Source organism: Cyclopterus lumpus, chromosome 1 (assembly GCF_009769545.1).
Source record: "Cyclopterus lumpus isolate fCycLum1 chromosome 1, fCycLum1.pri, whole genome shotgun sequence".
In the NCBI taxonomy this organism is placed as follows: Eukaryota; Metazoa; Chordata; class Actinopteri; order Perciformes; family Cyclopteridae; genus Cyclopterus; species Cyclopterus lumpus.
Window position 1 is genome coordinate 24,045,723 of NC_046966.1, and position 12,873 is coordinate 24,058,595.

The 12,873-nt window shown below is 47.3% G+C and overlaps 1 protein-coding gene across 1 annotated transcript in view; it reads left to right on the forward strand.

The window, feature by feature from the left end:
- Positions 1-11,747, forward strand: part of si:ch211-156l18.8 (probable G-protein coupled receptor 179) — a 19,781-nt gene extending 8,034 nt beyond the window's left edge. The window contains exons 5-11 of the mRNA XM_034535241.1: positions 650-718; positions 4,382-4,491; positions 5,798-6,036; positions 6,706-6,844; positions 6,927-7,029; positions 8,113-8,262; positions 8,610-11,747. Of these exons, the coding sequence (XP_034391132.1) occupies positions 650-718; positions 4,382-4,491; positions 5,798-6,036; positions 6,706-6,844; positions 6,927-7,029; positions 8,113-8,262; positions 8,610-11,747 (3,948 nt within the window). The remainder of the gene's footprint in view (positions 1-649; positions 719-4,381; positions 4,492-5,797; positions 6,037-6,705; positions 6,845-6,926; positions 7,030-8,112; positions 8,263-8,609) is intronic.
- Positions 11,748-12,873: the final 1,126 nt, after the last annotated feature.

Consider the following 12,873-nt stretch of genomic DNA (forward strand, 5'->3'; position numbering starts at 1 on the left):
ATTTTGAGACGTTTCTTATTATATGACTTACAGGACACCTCAGTATTTGAGTTAAAACAGTTAAAATAACGCTCACATTGTTACTGTAGCAGTTGTAGTTTTTTTTAAAAAGCTTATAAAATAAATCTGTGGTTTATCTTGGTTGTAATTGGCAAGATTCCAATGGTCCAATGGTGAATATTCATGGTTTTCTATAAAGTGTAGCAGAGTGCCCTGAAGGACTTCCAGTAGAGGACATGTGAGAGGACCTCATTGGGTGTCCTCTAAGATTTACTTCCTGTGGAAGAAAATGCCCTGAGGTGCCCTCTTGGCCCTTCAAGTGGAGAAAAGGTGATAAAGATCCCCGTTGGCGCCCCACTGTGTGCAGCTGGTGAACTTTTAGGGCTTTCAAAAGAGTCCCTTCACGACGTTCAGACCCCACTTCAGCTCCCTTTGTATACTTTTACTTAAATATTAACCAAATGTTTCTCCACAGCGATAATCGCTCCTTTCTGAAAAAGAAGCTCCCAGTAATTGCTCCACTGATTCGTAGTATATTACAGCGTGAAAGTACCCTGTTAGAGTCCACATATTATCTTTAACTGGTCTCCTCCTCCTCCTCCTCCTTCTCCTTCTCCTCCTTCTCCTCCTCCTCCTCCTCCTCCCTCAGAGGATCCGGGCGTCCGGCCTCTTGTTGCTGGAGACCATCTTGTTCGGCTCTCTGCTGCTCTACTTCCCGGTGAGTGCGAGAAGGGCGAGGGAGGCGAGGGAGGTGAAGAGAGTGAGGAGGGTGAGGGGGGTGAGGGGGGTGAGGGGGGTGACGAGGGTGAGGGAGGTGAGGGAGGTGAAGAGGGTGAGGGAGGTGAGGCGGGTGAGGAGGGGGAGGGAGGTGAGGGAGGTGAAGAGGGTGAAGAGGGTGAGGAGGGTGAGGGGGGTGACGAGGGTGAGGGAGGTGAAGAGGGTGAGGGAGGTGAGGCGGGTGAGGGGGGTGAGGGAGGTGAGGGAGGTGAAGAGAGTGAGGAGGGTGAGGGGGGTGAGGGGGGTGACGAGGGTGAGGGAGGTGAGGGAGGTGAAGAGGGTGAGGGAGGTGAGGCGGGTGAGGGGGGTGAGGGAGGTGAGGAGGGGGAGGGAGGTGAGGGAGGTGAAGAGGGTGAGGAGGGTGAGGGGGGTGAGGGAGGTGAGGGGGGTGAGGAGGGTGAGGGAGGTGAGGGAGGTGAGGGGGGTGAGGGAGGTGAGGAGGGTGAGGGAGGTGAGGGAGGTGACGAGGGTGAGGGAGGTGAGGGAGGTGAAGAGGGTGAGGGAGGTGAGGCGGGTGAGGGGGGTGAGGGAGGTGAGGAGGGGGAGGGAGGTGAAGAGGGTGAGGAGGGTGAGGGGGGTGAGGGAGGTGAGGGGGGTGAGGAGGGTGAGGGAGGTGAGGGAGGTGAGGGGGGTGAGGGAGGTGAGGAGGGTGAGGGAGGTGAGGGAGGTGAGGGAGGTGAGGGAGGTGAGGAGGTGAGGGAGGTGAGGGAGGTGAGGGAGGTGAGGAGGTGAAGGAGGTGAGGGAGGTGAAGGACGTGAGGGAGGTGAGGGAGGTGAAGGAGGTGAGGGAGGTGAGGGAGGTGAGGGAGGTGAGGGAGGTGAGGAGGTGAGGGAGGTGAGGGAGGTGAAGGAGGTGAAGGAGGTGAGGGAGGTGAGGGAGGTGAGGAGGTGAGGGAGGTGAGGAGGTGAGGGGGGTGAGGGAGGTGAGGAGGTAAGGGAGGTGAGGGAGGTGAGGGAGGTGAGGGAGGTGAAGGAGGTGAGGGAGGTGAGGGAGGTGAGGAGGTGAGGGAGGTGAGGAGGTGAGGGAGGTGAGGGAGGTGAGGGAGGTGAGGAGGTGAGGGAGGTGAGGGAGGTGAGGGGGGTGAGGGAGGTGAGGAGGTGAGGGAGGTGAGGGAGGTGAGGGAGGTGAGGGAGGTGAGGAGGTGAGGGAGGTGAGGGAGGTGAGGGAGGTGAGGAGGTGAAGGAGGTGAGGGAGGTGAAGGAGGTGAAGGAGGTGAGGGAGGTGAGGAGGTGAGGGAGGTGAGGGAGGTGAGGGAGGTGAGGAGGTGAGGGGGGTGAGGGAGGTGAGGAGGTGAGGGAGGTGAGGGAGGTGAGGGAGGTGAGGAGGTGAGGAGGTGAAGGAGGTGAGGGAGGTGAGGGAGGTGAGGAGGTGAGGGAGGTGAGGGAGGTGAGGGAGGTGAAGGAGGTGAGGGAGGTGAGGGAGGTGAAGGAGGTGAGGGAGGTGAGGGAGGTGAGGAGGTGAGGGAGGTGAGGGAGGTGAGGGAGGTGAGGAGGTGAGGGAGGTGAGGAGGTGAGGGAGGTGAGGGAGGTGAGGGAGGTGAGGGAGGTGAGGGAGGTGAGGGAGGTGAGGAGGTGAGGGAGGTGAGGAGGTGAGGGAGGTGAGGGAGGTGAGGAGGTGAGGGAGGTGAGGAGGTGAGGGAGGTGAGGAGGTGAGGGAGGTGAGGGAGGTGAGGAGGTGAGGGAGGTGAGGAGGTGAGGAGGTGAAGGAGGTGAAGGAGGTGAGGGAGGTGAGGGAGGTGAGGAGGTGAGGGAGGTGAGGGAGGTGAGGGAGGTGAGGAGGTGAGGGAGGTGAGGGAGGTGAGGGAGGTGAGGAGGTGAGGGAGGTGAGGAGGTGAGGGAGGTGAGGGAGGTGAGGGAGGTGAGGGAGGTGAGGGAGGTGAGGGAGGTGAGGAGGTGAGGGAGGTGAGGAGGTGAGGGAGGTGAGGGAGGTGAGGAGGTGAGGGAGGTGAGGAGGTGAGGGAGGTGAGGAGGTGAGGAGGTGAGGAGGTGAGGAGGTGAGGAGGTGAGGAGGTGAGGAGGTGAGGAGGTGAGGGAGGTGAGGGAGGTGAGGAGGTGAGGGAGGTGAGGAGGTGAGGGAGGTTACCGAGTAAAGCACACGTCATATATTGAACTCAGATTTAAACTATAACTTATTGAACCGACAGTGACGAGAAAGCAGAGCAGGAAATGAGTAAAATCAGCTAATGAATGTTCGTTTTGATCAATTAAAAAAAAGGCGAAATTAAAGCCGATCGTATTGATTCAAGAATCAAAGACGTCAACATTTTAAGGTACTTTGAGAAAATATACTGCAGATTAACCTGTAACAATTCGTTAGTTAAAAATGAGCTCCACCTCAACTAACTACATAGCCCGCCTATATATTTATGAGTATTGATTCATTTATAATATAATTCTTTGTATTTATTTTGTATATAGGTTATACTTTTCCATCGCAGTACAGAGTATTAATTTAGTACTTTTACTTAAACCAAGTGCTACGTCCTCTACTACTGAATAAAAGACGTTAAGAGGAATTTAACTGTTTTTTTTAAATTTCTTTTTGGCTCCGCCCACCCCAACCGTATCTTCAGATCGACCAATCGGATTACTCCTCGGACCGTAATCCCGTAAAGTGCCGTATCTGCTGATTAAAGCGTCGTCTCTGCTTCCGTAATGTTTTCACTCAACAAAGTAAACTTCACATTTTAATGCCGATGCTCTCATCGTAAACTTTAATTCCTGGATTACAGCCGTAATCTTAACTGTTGCTTAATTTGTGAAGGATGAGGTATGAAGATCCTTAAGTAAAAGGTACTATTACCACACTGTAAACAAAATAAAAAGCTTTGTTTCATGTAGAAGTCCTGCGTTCAAAATGTTACTTATTAAAAGTATGCAAGTATAATAAGGAAAATGTACTGAAAGTATGAACAGTAAAATGTCCCTAAAAGCAGGATTCTTCGTTGGTTGAAATATTATCTAATGATTATTTTCATTATGGATTAGTCTGCTGATTATTTTCTCTCCGTTTATTAATTGTTTGTGTGTGGTTTGTAAAAATTGTTTTAAAAAAAAAAAGATAAAGAAACCTTCACAATGCTCTTTGTGTTGTCTCAACAATATTACCAACGCATCAGAATTATCGACATTATTCAAAAGGTAAAAATAGATGCCAATTAATTCTCAGTGAATCCACTAATTGATTAATCGTTTCAGCTGTGCTTCATACACTTAATGCTTTATATACTTAATGCTTCATTAACTGTTTATTTATAGCAAAACATGTTTTACAAGCTGTTTTGTACTCAATCTTAATTAAGTAAAATATGAAAATTGTACCTCAACTACAGTACTTAGTAATATACTTAGTTACTCTCCACCACTGGTACTTGTACCACGAGGAACAGTAACAGTAGGAGGAGCAGGTGTACTTCTAACAGTTGCACTTACTCTCGTATTAATCATGTCAAAATGTGATTAGTCTCAAAATGAAATTGCGGATTATTTACTTGATCTTGGTCTACAGAATATTAGAAAAATATTCGTAGAAGTAGTTGTTGTAGTAGTACTAATATTAAGATTACACCGTAGTCTGACTTACAGGAAGTGTCCGTCTCTGCAGGTGTTCATCATGTACTTCAAGCCGAGCACCTTCAGGTGTATTCTGCTCCGCTGGGTCCGAATGCTCGGCTTCTCCATCGTCTACGGGACGGTCACTCTGAAAATGTACAGGTAGGTCCGGTTTCTTTAAATCACGTTCAACACCCCAATGATTCATGTTATAAACATTGAGTGTTCGAATCAGGCGGAAACCTCCGGTTCTGTCGACGCGGAAGTGTCCTAAAACCTGCATTCTCTCTCCTGACCACCAGGGGGCGACTCCTCTGGTTGTATAGAAGTATATGCTTCATGTGTTAAAGCTGCATTCTTTCTACTGACCACCAGGGGACGACTCCTCTGGTTGTATAGAAGTCTATGCTTCATGTGTTAAAGCTGCATTCTCTCTACCGACCACCAGGGGGCGACTCCTCTGGTTGTATAGAAGTCTATGCTTCATGTGTTAAAGCTGCATTCTCTCTACTGACCACCAGGGGGCGACTCCTCTGGTTGTATAGAAGTCTATGCTTCATGTGTTAAAGCTGCATTCTCTCTACCGACCACCAGGGGGCGACTCCTCTGGTTATATAGAAGTCTATGCTTCATGTGTTAAAGCTGCATTCTCTCTACTGACCACCAGGGGGCGACTCCTCTGGTTGTATAGAAGTCTATGCTTCATGTGTTAAAGCTGCATTCTCTCTCCTGACCACCAGGGGACGACTCCTCTGGTTGTATGGAAGTCTATGCTTCATGTGTTAAACCTGCATTCTCTCTCCTGACCACCAGGGGGCGACTCCTCTGGTTGTATAGAAGTCCATGCTTCATGTGTTAAAGCTGCATTCTCTCTACTGACCACCAGGGGGCGACTCCTCTGGTTGTATAGAAGTCTATGCTTCATGTGTTAAAGCTGCATTCTCTCTCCTGACCACCAGGGGGCGACTCCTCTGGTTGTATAGAAGTCTATATAAATGACTCTACTTCTCTCAGTAAACATTGTAAACATGACGTCTCAACCTCTAGTTTCGGTGTCGCATTGGTAGAACACATGTAATAAACGGTGTTTTGAGAATATGCATCCATAATTGCAGAACGAGGACAGACACAGAGGTGCACACACACACACACACACACACACACACACACACACACACTTTAAGCCTCTCCTCTTCTTGTCCCAGAGGAAGATTTAGCAGTGCAATAAACATGTAATGATATTATAACACTCTTAAAATAATAAAAAAAAGATAACCTCACTGGTTTGTTTGTTTCCTACTTTTGGAAAAGGATAGTTTAATGGGCCATTATCCTGTAAATGTCAGCGAATGTTAAATCGCCTCACTTTAAAAGTCCCTAAACCTGCAACACGCTCGCAGGCTTCTACGCGTCGTCTCCAGCAGTGAAACATTTGATTCATTTAAAAACGTTTTGTTTTGCCTCGCAGGGTCCTGAAGGTGTTCCTCTCGCGCACGGCCCAGAGAGTGCCCTACATGTCCAGCCTGCACTTGCTGAGGATTCTGGGAGTGATGCTGATGACGGTCAGCTGGTTCCTGTGCGCGTGGACGGTCGGCGTCCTGCAGAACCGCGACAGGAACATCCCGGTGTTCGTCACAAGCACCACGGCGGACGGCCAGGGGTTCAACCTGTGTTACCTGGACCGCTGGGACTACATGATGGCTGTGGGTGAGTGGCAGCGGAAAGTGGAGTGACTTCCCTTTTGATATATGTAATAAACTAGATTTAGAAGAAAAGAAATGGCCTTCAATTCGCGTATATTTTGACCTCAAATAATGGTCATGAAATTCTGACGTTGAAGTCAAGAATACAGGAAACCCTATTGCTCAGTTTGTTACAATGTGGGTCAAATCATCGTAGTTTTGTGGCCCTCTGAGAGCACAGACCTCCGGCAAGGCCGTGCTCCAATCACGTCACGGCCACCAAAAAGGGCAAAGTAATTATCCGCCCCCCCCACTTTAAAATTTAACGGGTTCTTCCTCGGCCCCGCGCGACAATCTGGCCCGTTAGTTTTCCTGCAATCCCGTTGACAAACGAGACAAAACCGAAAACAAAGAGGTAATAAGAACGTTTACCCAGCGGGACGAGAAGCACGATCACATCATCCGGTCGACTCTATTTTAGAGGGTGGAACCAAAAGCGAGCACACTTGAATGATCACCAACAACGTCTCATTGCACAGGAAGTCTGTGTGCACACAACTACAGTAAGCAACACGGCTAAAGTTGATGCAGTTGACACAACATGAAGCATTTCGTCAGTATTAGTAAGCTAAAACCGTACTAAACTAATCTCAAATTGAAGAGAAAGAACCCACTGAACGTTGTTGTTCCTCAGCCGAGCTTCTGTTCCTGTGCTGGGGGAGCTCCCTGTGGACCGCCGTCAGGCCGGTTCCCTCGGCCTTCCACGAGCCTCGCTACATGGGCATCGCCATCCACAACGAGCTGCTGCTCTCCTCCATGTTTCATCTGTTCAGGTAAAACAGTGAGCGTGTCTCTGCACCGAGCAGTATATTTAAACACGGTGCACTGACTGTTTTTCTTTCTGATTTCCCTCAGGTTCACGTTTCCCTCTCTCCATCCTGATTGGATGTTGCTGCTCTCCTTCACGCACACCCATGTGACCATCACCGTGACACTCGCCCTGCTCTTCCTTCCCAAGGTACTCGTAGCATCTTGGGGTAGAATGAGGGGGTCAAAGTGGACCAAAATATTCTTGCCTTAATCCAGGTTTATTTAAATTAGCAGTGCTATCAAGCTAAATGATACCACTGACATAATGCTAGCATTCTCTTCAGTTAGCATTCGACTCTTAAACAATAAAGAAAAGCACTATATAAATTCAAAGTATTATTATTATTAGTGATACAATTTAGCATGCTACACTCATGGACACCGTTAGCATGATAACAAGGTAATGTTAGACTCATTAGCGTAACATGCTAACGTTTCGTGATGGACAAAGTAGAAATACTATTTTACAAGTAAAGGTCCTGCATTCAAAATGTTACTTCGTCAAAAGTACAAAAGTATGAGCATCGAAATGTACTTAAAGTACAAATACTCACAATGACCCGTTTCAGAATAAAGCGGGGCTGCTTTCTTCAGGATACCCACAATTATCTCCACTGTCTTTAGAGCGTTGAGCTCGAAGTTGTTTCGTACGCTCCACAATTATAACGGTTGCAGCTGGTAAAGGTGTTTTTTTGTAATTTTCTTACTATATATATATATACACACACACACAGCAATTTTTTTGCCATGAGAATTTCCCCAAGAGAAGTCTTATAATTTTGTATTCTGAATCTTCAAAGTACCTTAAGTTATCCGATAAATGCAGTGGAGTGAAAAAGTTCAACATTTGTCTCTGACATGTGTCAATGCAGTATAAAGAAGCAGGAAATGAAAATACAAGTACCTCAAAATGTAAGTGCAGTACTTCCACTAGGTTACTTTCCACCACTGCTAATGTTTATCCTGTTGGCCTGTAAACATGCAGGCTATGAGAAGTTGTGGGCCATGAAAATATTACATTTTTTGGGGAGTTTTTCCTGATCCAATGTGAGGTCCTGGGACAGGGATGTCGTATGTGTACAGATTGTAAAGCCCTCTGAGGCAAATTTGTAATTTGTGATTCTGTGCTGTACAAAATAAACAGAATTGAAATTGAATTTAAGTGCATTTGAAATGTGTTCTTATGCCAAAAGTCACCATGTGAATCTTTACTCCGGTGTCTCCTCCACAGTTTCTGTATGTGTCTAAGCCGAGGAGAGAGGAGATCGCAGCGGAGGTGTATGAAGATGAAGTGGACCTGCGGCGCTCCGGCTCGTACCTCAACAGCAGTTTTTACTCCGGTTGGAGTGAACACAGTGGAGTGGACCCGGATGACTTTCGGGTAAACGCTCTTGTCCCCTCAGAACGATGTTATCACTTCGCGCTAGGACATAATTTACAAAATGTGGAAGAAATTCCTAAGATCACATTTAAATAAGGAAAATAAATGTCCCTAAATTTCAGTCACTTAAAACAGATCTTAAATGTATTCTAATTCAAATAATAAACTAACATAATACAGTCAGCGGTAGAATGAACATATACAGTGTAATCGTTCTCCACCCTTTATCCTTATCCTAAACGGTGTTCTTCTTACATGAAAACGTGACTGTTACCTCTCCTCTGACTTGTTACTTTCCACATCTGTTCCTCTCCTCATCAATTTCCTCCCTTCTTCATATGCACCAGGATGAACTGAGGAAGTTATATGCCCAGTTAGAAGTCCACAAGACCAAGAAGATGACTGCAAACAACCCCCATCTGTCAAAGAAGCGAAGTTCTCGATGTGCGTTGGGGAGATCCATTATTAGACGCATTGCGGAGATCCCGGAAAGCATGAGCCGGCAGTGCAGCCGCGAGGACAAAGATGGATCCTTCCACAGTAGGATCAGTGTGAATCAATCAGAGTCCTTCTGGAGGACCCCGGATACTGTCAGTATCCACTACAAAAGTTCCATGAAATCACCATCACCATCCATGCGCAAGTCCCAAAGTGATCATCACTACATCAGGGAAAGAGACCCTTCCTTGCGCGACTCCATGTTAAAGGCCAACACGGTGAAGAGATCTTCCCGGCGATCTGAGACGGACTCCTTGGATATCCCACCAGGAGTTTGCAAGTCAGCCAGCGCCCAAAATCTGTCAATTAATACCAATCTCCTGCATCCTGATCACACCAGGCTTCATAAGTCCTGGAGTCTAACCTCCACGACCACCCATTCTATGGAGAACATAGCGAAGATCACCAGAGCTTGCACAGTGCTGACAAGGTCCCGGCAGAGCCTTTCCATTAGTGAGCAGACCAGGAGTGCTCTCCAGTCAGAGTCATTTAGCAAGACTGAGGTCTGTCCTTGGGAGGTGGAACAAGAACAATCAGGGGACAAGAACCAGAAACATGTCACCTACGAGGATAGGTCGGACAAAGGGCCAACATCTCCAGAAGTGCTTGTCTGTCCCTGGGACCATTTTCCACCCGAAGAAAAGAGCCCTTCAGAGGATAGGGGAACAGGTGGAACGGACTCCCCCAAACCACAGGCCAGTGTGTCTGCAAGTGCACCAGGCACTCCGAGACCAAAGGTCACAAAAGATCAACGTGTCTTCTCCTTCCGCAACACCAGCAGTAAGTGGCTCTCTGTAAAAAACGTCATTGGATCCTTTGATGCCGGAAGCAGGTCCAGTAAGGACGGGAGTTTGTATAAAGAGGATTCCGTTTCACAAAAGAGTCAGGAAAGCATTTCCACAACGCCGAGATGGGGAACATCTAGTCGACGTCCCAGCATGGAAAAGAGGTCACTGCAGAAAAGAAGTATGACGACAGGGGAAAAACCATATCTCGTGAAACAGAACGCCATCAGACTTTCTTCTGCGGATTCTTCAGACAGAAGCCCACGAAAGCTAGCGATCGGAAAATCCGCCGTCTACCCTTGGGACATGGATGATATGCCAAAAGAAGGCACTTACGAAAATGTGTTTTTATCGAGGCAGAACAGCAAACGTAGTAGTATTAGTTCTTGGGAAACTGCTAGCAGTTGTAGAACTCCTTCAACTCACAGAAGAGGAAGTAATCGAATTACACCAGTCCGCAATTCTCCCTACACAGATATGTGTCCATGGGATGGAGCTTCCCAGGAAGGAGAGGGCTTTAAGAAGCAGCAGAGCATTAAAGCAGACGTCTGCCCTTGGGACTCGCTGGTATCTCAACCATCTAACGTGTGTCCGTGGGAATCTCAAGAGCAAGGGAATGCAAGCAGGCGAGGAAGTGTTCGTAGCGATGCATGTCCTTGGGAATTGCAGGATATTCCAGTTATTTATTATACTAACACGTCCAGAGATTCACAGGGACAACAGTCTTTGAAACGTCCAGCAAATATATGTCCCTGGGAGACTGCAGAAGGTCCTCCATCTTCAGTGAGGGAAGATAATGAATATGTTAATGTTTGTCCCTGGGATGTTCAGGACAGAGCTGAAGTTGTATATGAAAACTTTAATCCCTCGGAGACCAAGGGAACGCTGTCGGTGCCTCTTCACCAAGAAATTATGAAACCTGCCATCTATCCCGGTGCGTCAAAAGAAACGTTAAGTAATGAGCAGCAACACCAAGCAAAATCCCCTGTCCTGGATTTGGGTAGACACATGTCCATGGTAGCAGAAAGTTGTCCATGGGATTTCCCTGACCCCCCTAAAACCATGGGGGACATTTGTCCATGGGATGAGGGGAACACCGATCCAACAGATACAGGCTCAATGACACAAATGACTATCAAAGTAGATATTTGTCCCTGGGAGACTGGACATCAAGACAAACCAGCAGACTCAGGTATCTCACCTTTGAGAGCTGCTTCTGTACAGACTGATGGGAACTACAGCACAAGAGTAAACGTATGTCCCTGGGAAACTGACCCCCCGGATAAAACTGGAGCTACCGGGATGGTGTCACAAGGACTGGAAAGGCCAGCAGATGTTTGTCCGTGGGATAGTGGCGAACCAGAAACAGGAAATCCACAGACCCCCAAAACATCTGAGAGTCATGTAAGGCAAGACACAGATTGCACAGCGGCAGTCAAAACGGAAGAATCAAAAGCATCAGGGAAACTACAAAGACAAGGAAATTCCCAGGAAGGTGTTTGTCCGTGGGAGACAGGGGAACCAAAGGTTCTCCAAAAGCAAGATAGTACACAGGAAGATGTTTGCCCGTGGGAGACAGGGGAACCAAAGGTTCTCCAAAAGCAAGATAGTACACAGGAAGATGTTTGCCCGTGGGAGACAGGGGAACCAAAGGTTCTCCAAAAGCAAGATAGTACAAGGGAAGATGTTTGTCCGTGGGAGACAGGGGAACCAAAGGTTCTCCAAAAGCAAGATAGTACACGGGAAGATGTTTGCCCGTGGGAGACAGGGGAACCGAAGGTTCTCCAAAAGCAAGATAGTACTCGGGAAGATGTTTGTCCGTGGGAGACAGGGGAACCAGAAGTTGTCAAAAAGCAAGACACCACTGGAGGGGATGTTTGTCCGTGGGAGTCTCAGGATCCACAAACCTCAAACGAAAGCAAAGTTGATATTCCCAAAAGTGACCAAGATTACGTCACAGAGAACCAGGGGCCAGAAGAGGCAGATATGAGCACAGAGCAGATCGATGAGATGAAAGAAAACTTAGCCCTGGGCCGGCGTGATGCTTTGTGTCCCTGGCAGATGGAGAGGAGCCGGTCGGGGTCGTTCACAGACAACGCCTCGGACGTCTTCACGTGGGAGCCCGAGAACATTCCAGAGGAAGACGAGGAGGACGATGCAGAATGTGCCGCCGAGGCTTTCGTATTCCCATCTGACTTGTGATGCAGATCTATAGCCAGCATTTGATTTTAACATTTTTACCCCTTTCGCCTGTTGATGGTCAAGGGGAACTTGGGTCAGAGTGCAAGTGACTCCTAATCAAGGACAGAATTTAGGGGTTTGTGATTTCAGGTTGGACTTTTGGGCCATGAAGACTTTAGAGAAGACTTGATGAGCTGGACCCAACGAGTTGTACAAACTTGAGTGACAATAAGTTGTTCTTTCCCCTGAAGCACACTAGCTCATTAAACCAGCAAGGAACTACAGACAGACATTTCTTGGCTGATGGAAGGGCATCTAAGGCTTTTAGAGGAAGTCCCTTTTCTTCCTGCTTCTACCCCACCCCTGTTTTAAAATTGAAATGTTTTTTTGTGTCTCTGTATGTATTTAGGTGACAGTACACACACACACACACACACACACACACACACACACACACACACACACACACACACACACACACACACACACACACACACACACACACACACACACACACACACACACACACACACACACACACACACACACACACACACACACACACACACACACACACCTCGTGGATTGAACCCTAAGCTTAACCAGCTTTCGCCCGATAAATTCAGTCTAATATCTGTGTGTGAAGCACTGGATGTGAAACTACATTTATATGTTGCATTAATAATTGATAAACTATGCATACATGTTTGCTTAAGTGATTTAATGATTAAATGCCAATGATTATTACCACGCTCTTACTTTTGATTCAGTCACGATAACGTAATAAACATCCCACCACTTAAAGAAATTATGCCAAATAAAATGAATAAAATCACCATAAACCTCAAGACATACACCCTTAGAACCCCTTTATAGTGGAGTGAAAACTGCATAATTGTTTTATAATGTAAACATTGAGGAAGTGATGTCAGTACAAATGCAATGGACACCAGTATGAGATACACATAAGAAATGCTGAATTAATGCTCCTTAAATATTTGGTAATCGCAAAGCTAAACAAACCTGCTTTACACTCTGAAATTAACTAAATCTTGCAAATAATGCGAGTTATGCAGATAACGCCTCAGTTTAATAACAAATGGGGCCGCCCCTTCGTAATTGACTAATTGCAGATATTGATATTAGT